Source organism: Vipera berus, assembly GCF_964194415.1.
Source record: "Vipera berus genome assembly, chromosome: 3".
NCBI lineage: Eukaryota > Metazoa > Chordata > Lepidosauria > Squamata > Viperidae > Vipera > Vipera berus.
Window position 1 is genome coordinate 99,122,805 of NC_138204.1, and position 13,719 is coordinate 99,136,523.

General features: G+C 41.2%; 1 protein-coding gene across 1 annotated transcript in view; it reads right to left on the reverse strand.

The window, feature by feature from the left end:
* CDC73 (cell division cycle 73) overlaps positions 1-13,635 on the reverse strand; it is a 131,208-nt gene extending 117,573 nt beyond the window's left edge. Inside the window, exons 1-2 of the mRNA XM_081325899.1 lie at positions 13,321-13,635; positions 1,213-1,318 (exon numbers count right to left, since the gene is read on the reverse strand). Of these exons, the coding sequence (XP_081182025.1) occupies positions 1,213-1,318; positions 13,321-13,451 (237 nt within the window). The 5' untranslated portion in view covers positions 13,452-13,635. The remainder of the gene's footprint in view (positions 1-1,212; positions 1,319-13,320) is intronic.
* Positions 13,636-13,719: the final 84 nt, after the last annotated feature.

A 13,719-nucleotide genomic window follows, 5' to 3' on the forward strand; every position in this document is an offset into this window, starting at 1 on the left:
AATGCAAGATTAAAACTAATTTTAATGACATGCTAAAATACATATCAACCTTTAAATTCAGCCATAAGCAAGTAGTTCTTTTCTTCTGCTAAGGCTGCAAGTTTAGTTAGAGTATTCAATTCCAGTGAGTTTAATGTCATTTTCTTTCATGTAAACAGGCCTAAGACATAAATAAATTATAAGCACCTTAGCATAGTTTTTGTAATTAGAGTTAATATGCTCAAGACCAAACTGCAACTGAAGTAAAAAAGGATGCAAGTATCAAAACTGTGAATTGTTTTGCATATTTTTAATGCTGTTGCAACAATCTCTTTTATTTCTTTTATATATAAGTGTGTGTGTTTTGGTTGAGCTTTAATGGTAGTTAATATAATTCTGACAAGTCATCTTTAGGCAGGAGCATTTATTGAGCAGTATATTTTCAAAAGGGACACGGTGGCTCAGTGGGTTAGGACGCTGAGCTTGTCAATCAGAAGGTTGGCAGTTTGGCAGGTCGAATCCCGAGTGCCACGTAACAGAGTGAGCGCCTGTTACTCATCCCAGCTTCTGCCAACCTAGCAGTTCGAAAGCACGTAAAAATGCAAGTAGAAAAATAGGGACCACTGCGGTGGGAAGGTAACAGTGTTCTGTGCGCCTTTGGCGTCTAGTCATGCTGGACACATGACCACAGAGACGTCCTCGGACAAGCGCTGGCTCTTCGGCTTTGAAACGAAGATGAGCACCGGCCCCTAGAGTTGGAAACAACTAGCACGCATGTGCGTGGGAACCTTTACCTTTACCTTACCTTTATATTTTCAAAGCTGGCCCAAATCTTTTATATGCAATTAGCATAAATTTGAAGATTATCTATAATATCAATAAAATGTACCAAAATGTGCAATATAGTTTCAATTACATTTTTGTATGCTTTTAAATGACTGCATGTGACAGGCAGCTGCCTCTCTGGTCAGAGAATTAAGTTACAGTTATTATGCTCCTGTCTTTCAAATCTTTTCCAGAAGATTAAAAAAAGTCAAGTGAAACAATTCCTAAAAATATAATCATAAAATAGTTTGATATTGGTTCAATAAAAAGAATGTATTATAAGGTCATGATTTGTGACAGTTCAAGTCTTAGCACAGAAATTCATATTCAAATATTAAAACGAATAATTGGAGAAGTGGAAAACACCATTAAAAAAAGTCAAGCTTTTCCTCTAAGAAGTTTACTTACTGCCGCACGACGGACATAAACAGGATGTGAAAGATGTACATTATTCAACAGGAACAAAATTGAATCCAATGTGTAGTACTCTCTGGGCTGGCCTTCTTTTCCTGTCCTGTATAGGATAAAATGAAAACAGGCTTACAAAACTGCTATAAAAGGAACATACACCAGCTATGTTTCTGACCATAAAAAGCAAAAAATATGAACTAATAAATGACTATCACTACCAGTACATATTTTGCTTCCTCAGTAGAAAAGCCAAGGAGAATAATCCTTATGATCTCATTCAAAAGATAAACGTATTTTCTTGCAATTTCTTTTTTTTTAAACAAAAACAAGACTTGTATTCAATGAGAGTGCCCTTCAGAAATTCTCTTCTTTATTGGATAAAATAGCTAATGACAGTTCAAATATCTGGGGGCTTGCAACCTTTCAATTTGGGAGCCAAGGTTGGCAATCTTGAAGAAAGGTGATCTAGTGTCCATTTTAAATATCAATAAAATCTAAATAAAATCTAAAGTGTTATTGTCTCCTGCCTTGCGCTTTGAGGCAACTCAAGTTTACGATTTTTATTGTAAGCTGCATGCCTATATTGTTACTATATTACATACAGAATAATTACATTATCCTATTTCTAGTAATTGCTGCATTAAAATATTATTCACAACTGGACTGGAAAAATGTCCCCCAAAAGTAGCTACACAAAATTGCATATCACTTTTACAGCCTCATCTAAGTAATCAAACAAAATTAATTACTACAATGAGAACAGATATCTATAAATATTGACTAGATCTGTGCCTTGATGACACAATTCTCCACAAAGTTGTTTGGGAACTCAAAAACCTATTGTTCAAATGAATGTGATTAGCTATCAACGTATTAGATATGGATTTGTTGTTGTTAGCTGCAAAGTCATGTCCGACCCATCGCGACCTCATGGACAAGATATGGTTTAGGAATAAAAATCAATTGTTTTTTTCTGGAAATAATGATTCAGGGTAGTCCTCTATAGAATTACATACAAGTAACATCTATCAGAATGCATACTTATCTTGCCACAGATGTGGATATTTGAATGAGTATTATAGCAGATCAGAAAGAGCAAAGCAGAAGAGAAAGTATTGTTGTAGATTATAAGAAGGTTTATTTATATATTCATTTATAAGACTGGATTAAAAATTTTAAAAAGCCAATTCAGTATGCATACATAAATTCCAAGGATTTATTTGTGTATCTCTCATAATATATAAAGGGACGCGGTGGCTCAGTGGGTTAGGACGCTGAGCTTGTCGATCAGAAGGTCAGCAGTTTGGCGGGTTGCGTGCCGCGTAACAGAGTGAGCGCCTGTTACTTGTTCCAGCTTCTGCCAACCTAGCAGTTCGAAAGCATGTAAAAATGCAAGTAGAAAAATAGGGACCACTACGGTGGGAAGTTAACAGTGTTTTGTGCGCCTTTGGCGTCTAGTCATGCCGGCCACATGACCACGGAGACGTCCTCGGACAAGCACTGGCTCTTCGGCTTTGAAACGGAGATGAGCAACGGCCCCTAGAGTTGGAAACGACTAGCATGCATGTGCGGGGGAACCTTTACCTTTACCATAATATATGGCAGCATAAATACATTATTTTAAAATATTATTTTAGCTCATATTAATAAAGATCAATACACTAATATATTAAACAGGTTTATTTTCCCCCAAAAAAGCATTTTCAGCACTGTATAGTGTACAATGATAAAATAGACTAAAATGGACACTTTTTGCTGTTTATTTTTTCTACATTACTAGCTCTTCTACTTTCTTTCCATAGAGAGAAATGATTAAAGGAGTCTAGAGGTATAAATACACTTCAGATAGGGATAAATATGTGCAGGAAACATTTCAAGGAAAATTTACAGGTTATGGAAGTATTAAACACCTCCTCACTTCTGCAATTTTCTGCCAGCTTTTTTAAAATAAATTTATCTACTAGAAAAAGTTGACCTGCGTAATAACCTACACACTAAGTTTATCTATTCTTCTAAAAGTTCAAAATACTAAAAATATCAACTTTAAATTCATCAAATTGTTGTGGTAGTGGATGTTATGTGGTTGCACTAAGGTTAAATAATTTACTTTTTTTGTTCTTTATAGCCTAATCAGTTTTACAAATTCAAAGTAAACAAATTTGTCATGATTCAACAAAACTATATTAATAACAAAAACAACACTATGTGGATAATTAATATTTTCTATGACTTTTTCCAATATTTCATGTTGTTCGATTTTTCAGATTAACTTTTCAAATATCAACACAAAGTTGTTTGCACTCTGAGCATGCAGTGAAACTTTTAAAGCAAATTAGTTCTCTGTATGCATCTGCAGAATATAGAATTTAAAGAAATCTTTTAAAAATCTTTACGCACTGCACTAGGTTTTCCTTAAAGAATATTATTTCAAATTTAATTAATAAATTTACTTTTATTACATTAACTTAAATTAGTTTATATTTGCTAAAACACTAAAAAAACTGTATGAAAGCAAATCAGTGCAACATTTATATTCCTAAACTGGATCAATAAAAGGGCTGCACACATTAAAATGTGTGAAAGAAGTACATGGTGGGAAGAGGATGCAGGACCATCTTTAAGACAGTCACATATTTTTTTACACTAAAGTTAGGCTGAAAAGAGTCTCAATCACTTTTGAAACACGCACAATCTTAATGCCTTATTTTAGATATATAAAGTACCGTATATACTTGACTATAAGCCGAATTTTTCAGCCCACTTTTTGGGCTGAAAAATTCCACTTCGGCTTATACTCCAGTCAACAAAAAAACTTACCGAGGACTTGTGCGCGGCCGAGGCTTTGGTGCTTCCGGGATCGCGCGCACCTCTCCCAAGCCGCCGCCGTCCGGAGACCTGCCGACGTTTGGGGAGGTTTGGGGAGGTGCGCGCGCACCTCCCCAAACCTCCCCAAACTTCGGCAGGTCTCCGGACGGCGGCGGCTTGGGAGAGGTGCGCGTGATCCTGGAAGCACCGAAGCCTCGGCCGCGCGCAAGTCCTCGGTAAGCTCCGGGCGGTCACTTGCTTCGCGTCTCCCGAGGGAAGGGGGGGGCGACTGGAGCGGGCGTTTCCTCGCCTGCTGGGCGCCGCGATTTGCCCGGGGAACGCGCGGGCCCCGAATGGCAGCGTGGAGCGAGGAAGCGGACAGCCAGGGCTTCCCCGAGAGCCGCGGCCACACAGGGTATTCCTGTGTATTCAGGCTTGCAAAATGGCGGATCGAGCCTCTGCTGGCGGCAGAGGCTTGCAGAGCGCGGATCCAGCCTCCGCCGGCGGCGGAGGCTTGCAGAACGGCGGATCGGCTTATACTCGAGTCAATAACTTTTTCCAGTTTTGGGGGGTGAAATTGGGGGTCTCGGCTTATACTCGAGTCGGCTTATACTCAAGTATATACGGTAATTATACTAATGTAGGTTCAACTTGTTACTGTACCTGCTTTTCAAGTCTTTGCATGAATATCCTAACTTGCATCTATATACACGTGTGAAAAGAACACTACTGTATAAGATTTTTTTGTAGAGCAATGCAAATATATTATACATTATACTAGGATAAAACAATCAAGTTTAGGTCAAATGGTATAGGCCTTATCACAAATCTTTAGAAGACAAAAAATGATTATAGAACTATAAATAAGTATTATTGTACAATCTTGGTACAGTACTTGGTAAGACTACACTTAGAATATTATATCCAGTTTTTGTGACCACGATGTAAACAAGATGCCGAGACTCTAGAACAGGGGTGTCAAACTGCCGGCCCATGGGCCAGACGCATCATCGGGAAACCACGTCCACCCCATTGCTGGCAATGGCGAAAAAGCTCCGATACGTTGCGTGACATCACATGACCTTGCGAGTTTGACATGTCTGCTCTAGAAAGAGTGTAAAGAAGAGCAACAAAGATGATTAGAGGACTGGAGGCTAAAATATGTAAAGAATGGTAGCAGGAATTGGGTATGTTTAGTTTAATGAAGAGAAGGACTAGGGGTAACATGATAGCAGTGTTCCAACGTCTAAGGGGCTGCCACAAAGAAAAGGGATCAACCTGTGCTCCAAAGCATCTGAAGGCAATGACTGGAAACTAATCAAGGAGAGAGCTAACCTAGAACTAAAGAGAAATTTCATGACAGAACAATTAATCAGTGGAACAATTTGCTTCTAGAAATTGTGTTTGTTCCAACACAGGAGTTTTTTAAGAAGGGACTGGACAAGAAATATTTGTCTAAAATAGTATAGTAGGACTTATGTAACCTAGAATGTAACTTTTCAGCAGACGTTGCTGAATCCAATGTACATTCTGATGCTTCTAGACAATCTTGCTAATAGTTCTGAGGACAAATAAGCATTTTATAGATTATAAATTTATAGTTAATGGTTTTTCCCCCTCCTGTAAATAGTTGAACAGTCATTAATGCATTCTAGTCATAAAGGAAAACCTGAGTTTGCTTCTGTGCAAGAGAACAGTTTAGATTAGAGCTGCTGTAGATTCCATGTAGAAATGGATTTGCTAGAAAAAATTTGGCTGAAAGACTTGATTTTAAAAATTGTCCAATGGAATATTGTCTTATTTCCATGTTATGTAATATATGTCACATTTTGGAAAATATACAGTAGATGAATAAAGAATACATGGCAATAAGGAACAAAGATGCTTTTGTTCTGTTCCCTTTTACCCTAAATTGCCCCAGAGACCAAGTGTTCCATGTTCATTATGAAATTCAGACTGGACACACAATCTAATGCTCCATATTTCCCTTGAATTTAACTATTTAATCCACCAGTGGGAGGGGGTAAAAGATATCATTTTTTAAAAAATGATTTTAACTTAAATGAAGTTTTAAAATGTTCTTTAAATTTAATAAGAATTTCATATTTTCTTAAAGTTTCAGAAATGAACGTAGAAAGCTATCTGTTCATTTTTTAAAAATATTGTGTACTGAATAAAGACTCACAATAAATAAGAATCTTAGTACAATTTAAAAGCCTATTTGGTAGTACCATACTTTTCAAATATCTATTATTTATTTATTTATTTATTTAATTTATATACCGCCCTTCTCCCGAAGGACTCAGGGCGGTGTACAGGGCAATAAAAATAAGAATACAGGATACAAGATTTAAAGTTAAATGATTGTGAACAATGTAGTAAGTTAGTTAAAAACAATGTTAAAACCCCAAACCCATCAGACCAGGCCGGCTTGTTTGAATAGATAAGTTTTTAGATCACGCCGGAAGGAGCGAAGGTCGGGGGCCATCCGTAGTTCAGCCGGTAAGCGGTTCCAAAGGACTGGTGCGCCCACCGAGAACGCTCTCCCCCTGGGGGTCACCAGTCGACATTCTCTGACCGGTGGTACCCTGAGGAGGCCCTCTCTGTGGGAGCGTACAGGACGGAGGGAAGTTGACACCGGCAGTAGGTGCTCCCGTAGGTAATCCAGACCCATGCCATGTAGGGCTTTATATGTCATCACCAGCACCTTGAATCTCACCCGGAAGGTAACTGGAAGCCAATGCAGCTCACGGAGCAAAGGTGTAACATGGGAGTATCGGGAGACCCTCAAAAGAACTCGCGCGGCTGCATTCTGTACCAGCTGAAGCTTCTGAGTGGTCCTCAAGGGCAGCCCCATGTAGAGAGCATTGCAGTAGTCTAAACGAGAGGTCACAAGTGCATGAGTGACTGTACGCAAGGCATCCAGGTCCAGATAGGGTCGCAACTGGCGCACCAGACGAACCTGGGCGAAGGCCCCTCTAGTCACAGCTCCTATATGATCTTCTAAGGAAAGCTGTGAATCTAAGAGGACACCCAAATTGCGAGCCTTATCTACGGGGGGTAGTAACTCACCCCCAATAGTAAGAGATGGAATAATCTGAATTTCCTGAGATGCCGGTATGTACAGCCACTCAGTCTTGTCAGGGTTGAGTTGAAGCCTGTTCCTCCCCATCCAGACCCGGACCGCTTCCAGGCAACAGGACATCACGTCGAGGGCATCACTGGGGTGGTTTGGGGTCGAGATGAAAAGCTGGGTATCATCAGCATACTGATGATACCCCACTCCAAAACCACGGATGATCTCACCTAGCGGCTTCATATAGATATTAAACAGGAGAGGTGAGAGGACCGACCCCTGAGGAACTCCATAAACGAGAGGTCTCAGGGTCGATCTCTGCCCACCCGCCAACACCGACTGTGAACGTTCCAGAAGGTAGGAGAACCACTGAAAAACAGTGCCTCCCACTCCCAACCTCCTGAGACGCCGCAGTAAGATACCATGGTCGATGGTATCAAAAGCCGCTGAGAGGTCTAATAGGACTAGGACAGAGGAACAACCCCTGTCCCGAGATCGCCAGAGATCATTCATCAGAGCGACCAATGCCATCTCCGTGCTGTGTCCGGGACTGAAACCAGATTGGTACGAGTCTAGATAATCAGCATCTTCCAGGAACAGAGGAAGTTGATGCGCCACTACGCTCTCAACAACCTTCGCAAGAAAGCGAAGGTTGGAGACCGGGCGAAAGTTGTTTAAAACAGCTGGGTCCAGGACAGGCTTTTTAAGGAGGGGTCTCACCACCGCTTCTTTCAAGGCGGCGGGAAAACTACCCTCTTTCAATGAAGCAGTTATCACTGCATGGATCCAGCCTCGTGTCCCATCCCGAGCCGCAAAAACCAGCCAGGAGGGGCACGGGTCGAATAAGGACGTAGTGGAGCTCAGTTTCCCCATGATCCTGTCTACCTCGTCCAGAGTCACAGGATCGAACTCTTCCCAGATAAAATCAACAAGACTGTCCATGTTCTCATCGTCAGATTCTGCCCAGTCGGAATCCAAACCGGTCCGGATCCGAGCGATTTTGTCCAGCAGATGTTGGCTAAACTCCTCGGCACGACCCTGTAAGGGATCCTCCCTCACCTCTTGATTAAGGAGGGAGCGGGTCACCTTAAACAGGGCGGTCGGGCGATTATCTGCGGACGCGATAATGGTAGCAAAGTAATTAGACCTTGCCCTCCACAATGCCGCGAGATAAGACCTCGTAAAGGACCTTAGTCACGATCGGTCGGATTCAGATCGTCTGGATCTCCAACAGCTCTCTAGGCCCCGTCTCCAACGTTTCATCTCCCAGAGTTCCGTAGAAAACCATGGAGCCCACTGGGATCTGCACCAGGTCAGGGGCCGCATGGGTATAACTCGGTCGAGTGCCTCCGTGGCTGCCTTTTCCCAGGCTTCCACCAGGGCATCGGCCGAGCTATGAGCAAAGGAGGCAGGTGGGGACCCAAGCGCTGTTTGGAACCGCTCAGGGTCCATTAGGTCCATTAATTGAGCTAAACCATCACCCAAGCATAGGCAAAATCAGTTTGTAAGCTTACTAACATTTAAAAATACAAATTCACCTGGCACACACAAGGCAAAATGCTACTTTTTTTTCGATCCTATCTATCCCCCCCCAAAATAATCCCCTTGAAATGGTATGATTTTTGAAGCTGATGGAAGACAGGTTAGACCAGTGATGGGGAACCTTTTAGAGTGCCCCAAAAAATGGCCCTGCCCCCAGCCCACCCCCATTCTGCCCTAGCCCACCCTTCCCCATGCCGCACACCACCCCCACCCTGATCCCACCCACCCGCAGGGCCACTCACCACCTCCACAGCCCGCCGATCGCCCCGGTGGCCCAGCAGCATCATGGCAGCCATGCCCTCAACCCGCACCCCGCAGTACAGGGCACAAGGACGGAGTCTTGTCCCCAGTGCCCAGCTGCCATGTCTTTGGCTGTGCTGCTCCACGTGGGCCACGCTTGCAGCAACTCTCCTCTGGGGGGGCCAGTGGTGGAGGGGGCCGTGGGGGGAAGTGAGGGTGTGGCGACGGCACGTGTGCCCACAGAGAGGGCTCTGAGTGCCGCCTCTGGCACCCGTTCCCTAGGTTCACCACCACTGTCCTACTGTATCCAACACTCAATCACTTCAACATTAACTTCAACAAAATGCTTGTGATTTTGTTTTTGTATGATTTTCTAGTTTTACATTTGATTATTTGTTTTAAAAATGCAGACAGAATTTTTAAAATATTAAATTTGCAAATATAAGTACAGGTTCAAAATCTGAATGTATATTTGGTTGTATCAAATTTTTATTGACTAAACTTAATTTCTTTTAAATTTACCATGACTTAAATTCTATTCATTTGAAATGATTCAAATTCAGCTAAATAATTATTTAAACACAAAGATTTTTTTTCCTTAAAGCATTAAAATAGCTGCATATTTACAAAGGTCTACAGCTTCAAAGACTGGTTGTCTGACTATGCATGTACATGTGAAGTTATTTCACTGGTAGTTTCAGCAGAAATGCTTGTACATGCATACACACAGACAACTGGAACAATGTTTGAAGCTGCCACATAAGTAAAATCCATGATCCCCAGAAGCTATTGCTTATTCTAATAAAAAATATTTTTACTGTATGTTCTCAAGTTTGACATTACCAATGGATATAAACGAAAATCAGCAACAAAAAGAGAAATCTGACACAGAAAAAAACAGTGTTTTAAGTTTCCTACCAAGTTATTTGACAGAGAAATAGAAAAAAAGTGTCTTGGAATGCAAACTTAAGAAAAACACTACATGAAAGAAAAAAATTGTTTGACAGAGTACTATTTAAGAACCTTTTAATCTTATGTTTTAATTAATCTAAACAACCTACAGTTTTCAGAGCATACAGCAAAACCAAATATTCTTCTTTCACTGTAAGCTCTGATTTATTTTGTAATTTCATCAACTGGAAAAGCGGTACATTTGACAAAGATATAATCAATGATTATAATAAAAATAGAATGAACACAAGTCCAATTATAATAAATCTATTACTTATTAGGAAATCTTGCCAATTAATACATCTATATCTTCCATTACCTTAAGAACAGAAGGGATTTAAAAAGTACTGAAACATGCTGCAGATACCAAATGGTAAATGCCAGAATGAACACTGAAGGTATTTTAATTAAAAAATCTTACTCAGTCATGAATGCATTAGGCTGCCTAGGTCCAGACTTCTTCATATCTCAGACTAACTGTTGTTAGTCTGATAAAAAAAGTTTCATTTTTTTAAAGGAAAGACTTACAACTAACAAATAATTTTGTTCATATTTAGAACTGAATACAATTATGTAAGGAACAGCAGCCATATTTTGGTCAATCTCACAAGAGACCAGATATATAGGCAAGTATTATTGTAACTACGGTATATTACAAATGTAAGGGACAAATAGTTAACAGAAACTTCCGAGTGAGTTAACAGCAAAGTGAAGACTTGAATGTAAATCTCCTGAATCTTCATAATAGCAAAAAAATATTAGACGTAATCAGACTTTATATCTAGTTATCTAGAACAGAGAGTGAAAGGCAAGTTTGAAAAGAACGGTACAGTTTTTCTAGAAGTAATTGTGGATGTCAAGTTCGGGGATTTACTAAAAAAGAATAAACCACTTATAAGTAAATTAGAACAGGGGTCCCCCAAGCCCTGGTCCGTGGACTGGTACTGGGCTGCAGCATGCCAGCAACCAGTCCACACAAAACAAGCAAAGCCTCATCCCCGGGATGCAGGCAGCACACAAAACCATGCACTCTCCGGTCCACGGAAAAAACCTTTCTCCACAGAACTGGTCCCTGGTGCCCAAAAGATTGGGGACTTCTGAATTAGAACCCTGAGATCTGAGCAACATAAAGCTCAGAGACCACAAAAAGTTTTTAATACAAAAAAGGGTGATTATACACTATATGACTATAATACTATATAAGATATTCACTATATATACATACTACTTCTTTTAAATTTAAAAAGGACTAAAATCAAATTTAGTTTTTGTCATAGTTTCCTCAGCTTCTGTTTTTTATACTATTTTTTCTACCCCAGGATAAGTAGTTTTGTCAGAGAAATCAAACACCATGCTTATTGGCAGAATTCATGAACTAAAGAACAGAAAGTGTAGCATCAGTGCTGTGAAAAAACATAACAGTTCACAAAATAAATTCATAAAGGGAAGGTATTTGAGAATACAGAACAAAAAACAGTGCCTGCATGAAATACATGCATTCTAGATCAGGAGCTTCCTTCAGTCATGTAAATCACATATATAGTAATATGGAGATGCCTGAATCACTCTATGTCACGGGTGTCAAACTCACGACTATTTTCCCATTGCTGGCAATGGGGTGGGAGCGGTTTTGGCGTGACACATCTGGCCTGTGGGCGGGCAGGTTGACTCCCCTGCCCTATGTTAGCTGACGTCTTTGTAACATTTCAAATTTTTAATCTCTTGCTTTGCTATGAATCCTTGAAACATTTCTGTTTGAGTCTCCAGACTGTTTCTGGATACCTTTGTATAACTCCTTTGGATTTAAAGAGATAGATCTGTGTTTTTAGGCTTTTTCAACTTTGGGGTTCATAACTTTATAACTCAGGCATGTCAAACTGACGGCCCGCGGGTCGGATGAGTCATGCAGAAGCCACGCCCACCCCATTGCTGGCAATGCCAAAACCATCCTGATACGTTACATGATGTTGTGAGTTTGACATGTTTGTTATAACTGATTATATGTAATGTTCTAATATCAACATTAAATCATAAAAGAAATTGAAGCAATAGTAAAGGTAAGATATTAAATCCCCAGAGCTTACTGAAAACAAATCATGAAACAGATAAATGTGAAAGTTCATAAAGCACTCAAATATACAACTGCTATCCTTTTAAGAAAAATATGTAAAAAAAGATGAAATTTTCAGAAATCACAACCCTGTGAAGATAAATCAATGAAAAAAATGATTTTAAATGTTCTAAAGAGAATAAAAAAGTCTAATGGAAAGTCTAACGGCTCTTATAGTCTGCTGTAGGCTCTCAAAGAGACATGGTTGCCTATCAGTAAAAGAGACATCAGCTTTAACTGAATCTAATAAGTTTACAAATTGTTACTGATGTTCAAATTATGAAAACAAAGACTAATGTCAAGTTTACTGGTAAATTACCTTTCTATCATAGCCAGCAAAAAAGTTGTATTAGACCAAAGCGTTGCTTCCTTCTAAAAACAGTACCACATGAAGTTCTTAATTGACAGATGGCACAGTCCTTATATGATGAATAACATCCAGATCACCCTAATTGTTTATGCGGATCACATGTGAAAAGTTGTATTAGTTAAAAAAAAATGTTGGTTTGTCTGTTCTTTCGAAGGTTCCATAAAAGTAATGGGGGCTTAAAAAGCAACAAATGTCAGTGGTTGTTTTTTTCCCCACCTGGATCCTCAACTATATTTTCAAGGCCATTTGGGGGTGGGTGGGCGGATAGCCACTATTATCACAATATACACAGGCAGAAAGAAGCATACAAAAACACAATTTACCCACTGTTGCAAGCAATATGTTGTTTCAAGCTCGGAACTCTTGCATCTTTACATTCTGCTACAGAACACAAAACTCCCAGATAATAAAGAATATACAACTTCTGTCCAAGTTGACTAGATGTACTTCCAAGAGAACCCACTCACAGAATGCTCACTTTATCTGCTCATGTCTTTCCATGGACCCTACCCAAGAGACCACTTCCATCCTTTGCACTCTGACATCTTAAACAACACTAAATAAATTCATTATCTTTTGACCAGGTTTTATAGAACGCCTCCCTTTTCCCCCTCCCCCCCGCCCATCCCCACACACGTGTCTCCCAAGCACTATGCCTGACTGTTGCTCCAACTTCACATCCCGTTTCGGGGAACTACTTCCTAGTTAACCTGGAGGCAGCAGGTGAGGCTACGATCGGCTTTAGAAAAAAGTAAAGGCAACGCTGGCTACTGGCCCCACACACCACCTCCGACATCCTGAGCCCCAGGCGGCAACAGCATTAATCAGGGCTGGGCAAAGTAACCCGCCTGGCGTTCCCGGACGGCTTGGGAGCAGCTCTCAGAGGGGAAACCATCGGCGGAGCAGGAAAAGCTTCTTGGTCCGATCCTGCAGGACCATCAGGTCCCTCCCAATTAAAGTGTCCCCCTTCCCATCCGGAGCCCCATTCGGGCGAAGCTTTCGCGGACTTACCCCCAGATGACATAGTTGGTCTTGACGTTCTTGGGCCAGGAGAACTCGCCAAAGATCACTTCGTCGCCTTTCACCACAATCTCCTTCTTCTGCGTGTTGTACTGGCGCAGCACGCTCAGGACGTCCGCCATCGCCTCAGCCTGCTTCGCTCGCTGGCCTCGAGACCCCGGGAGACCGCCCGCTCCAGTGACTTCCCTCGCGCCTTCTTCCTCTCGCTCTCTCGCCCCGACAGCCGCCTCGCCGCCTGACTGTCAGGCACACAAACCAACCGTCCGACTAACCGACCGAACGACTGACCAACAACCCCGCCGCCGCCGCCGCCACCGCCACCGCACGCGCAGAAGGAAGAAGAGCTAGAAGGACCCTACCAGTCCGCCTACGTCTGCGCCTGCGCTCAGA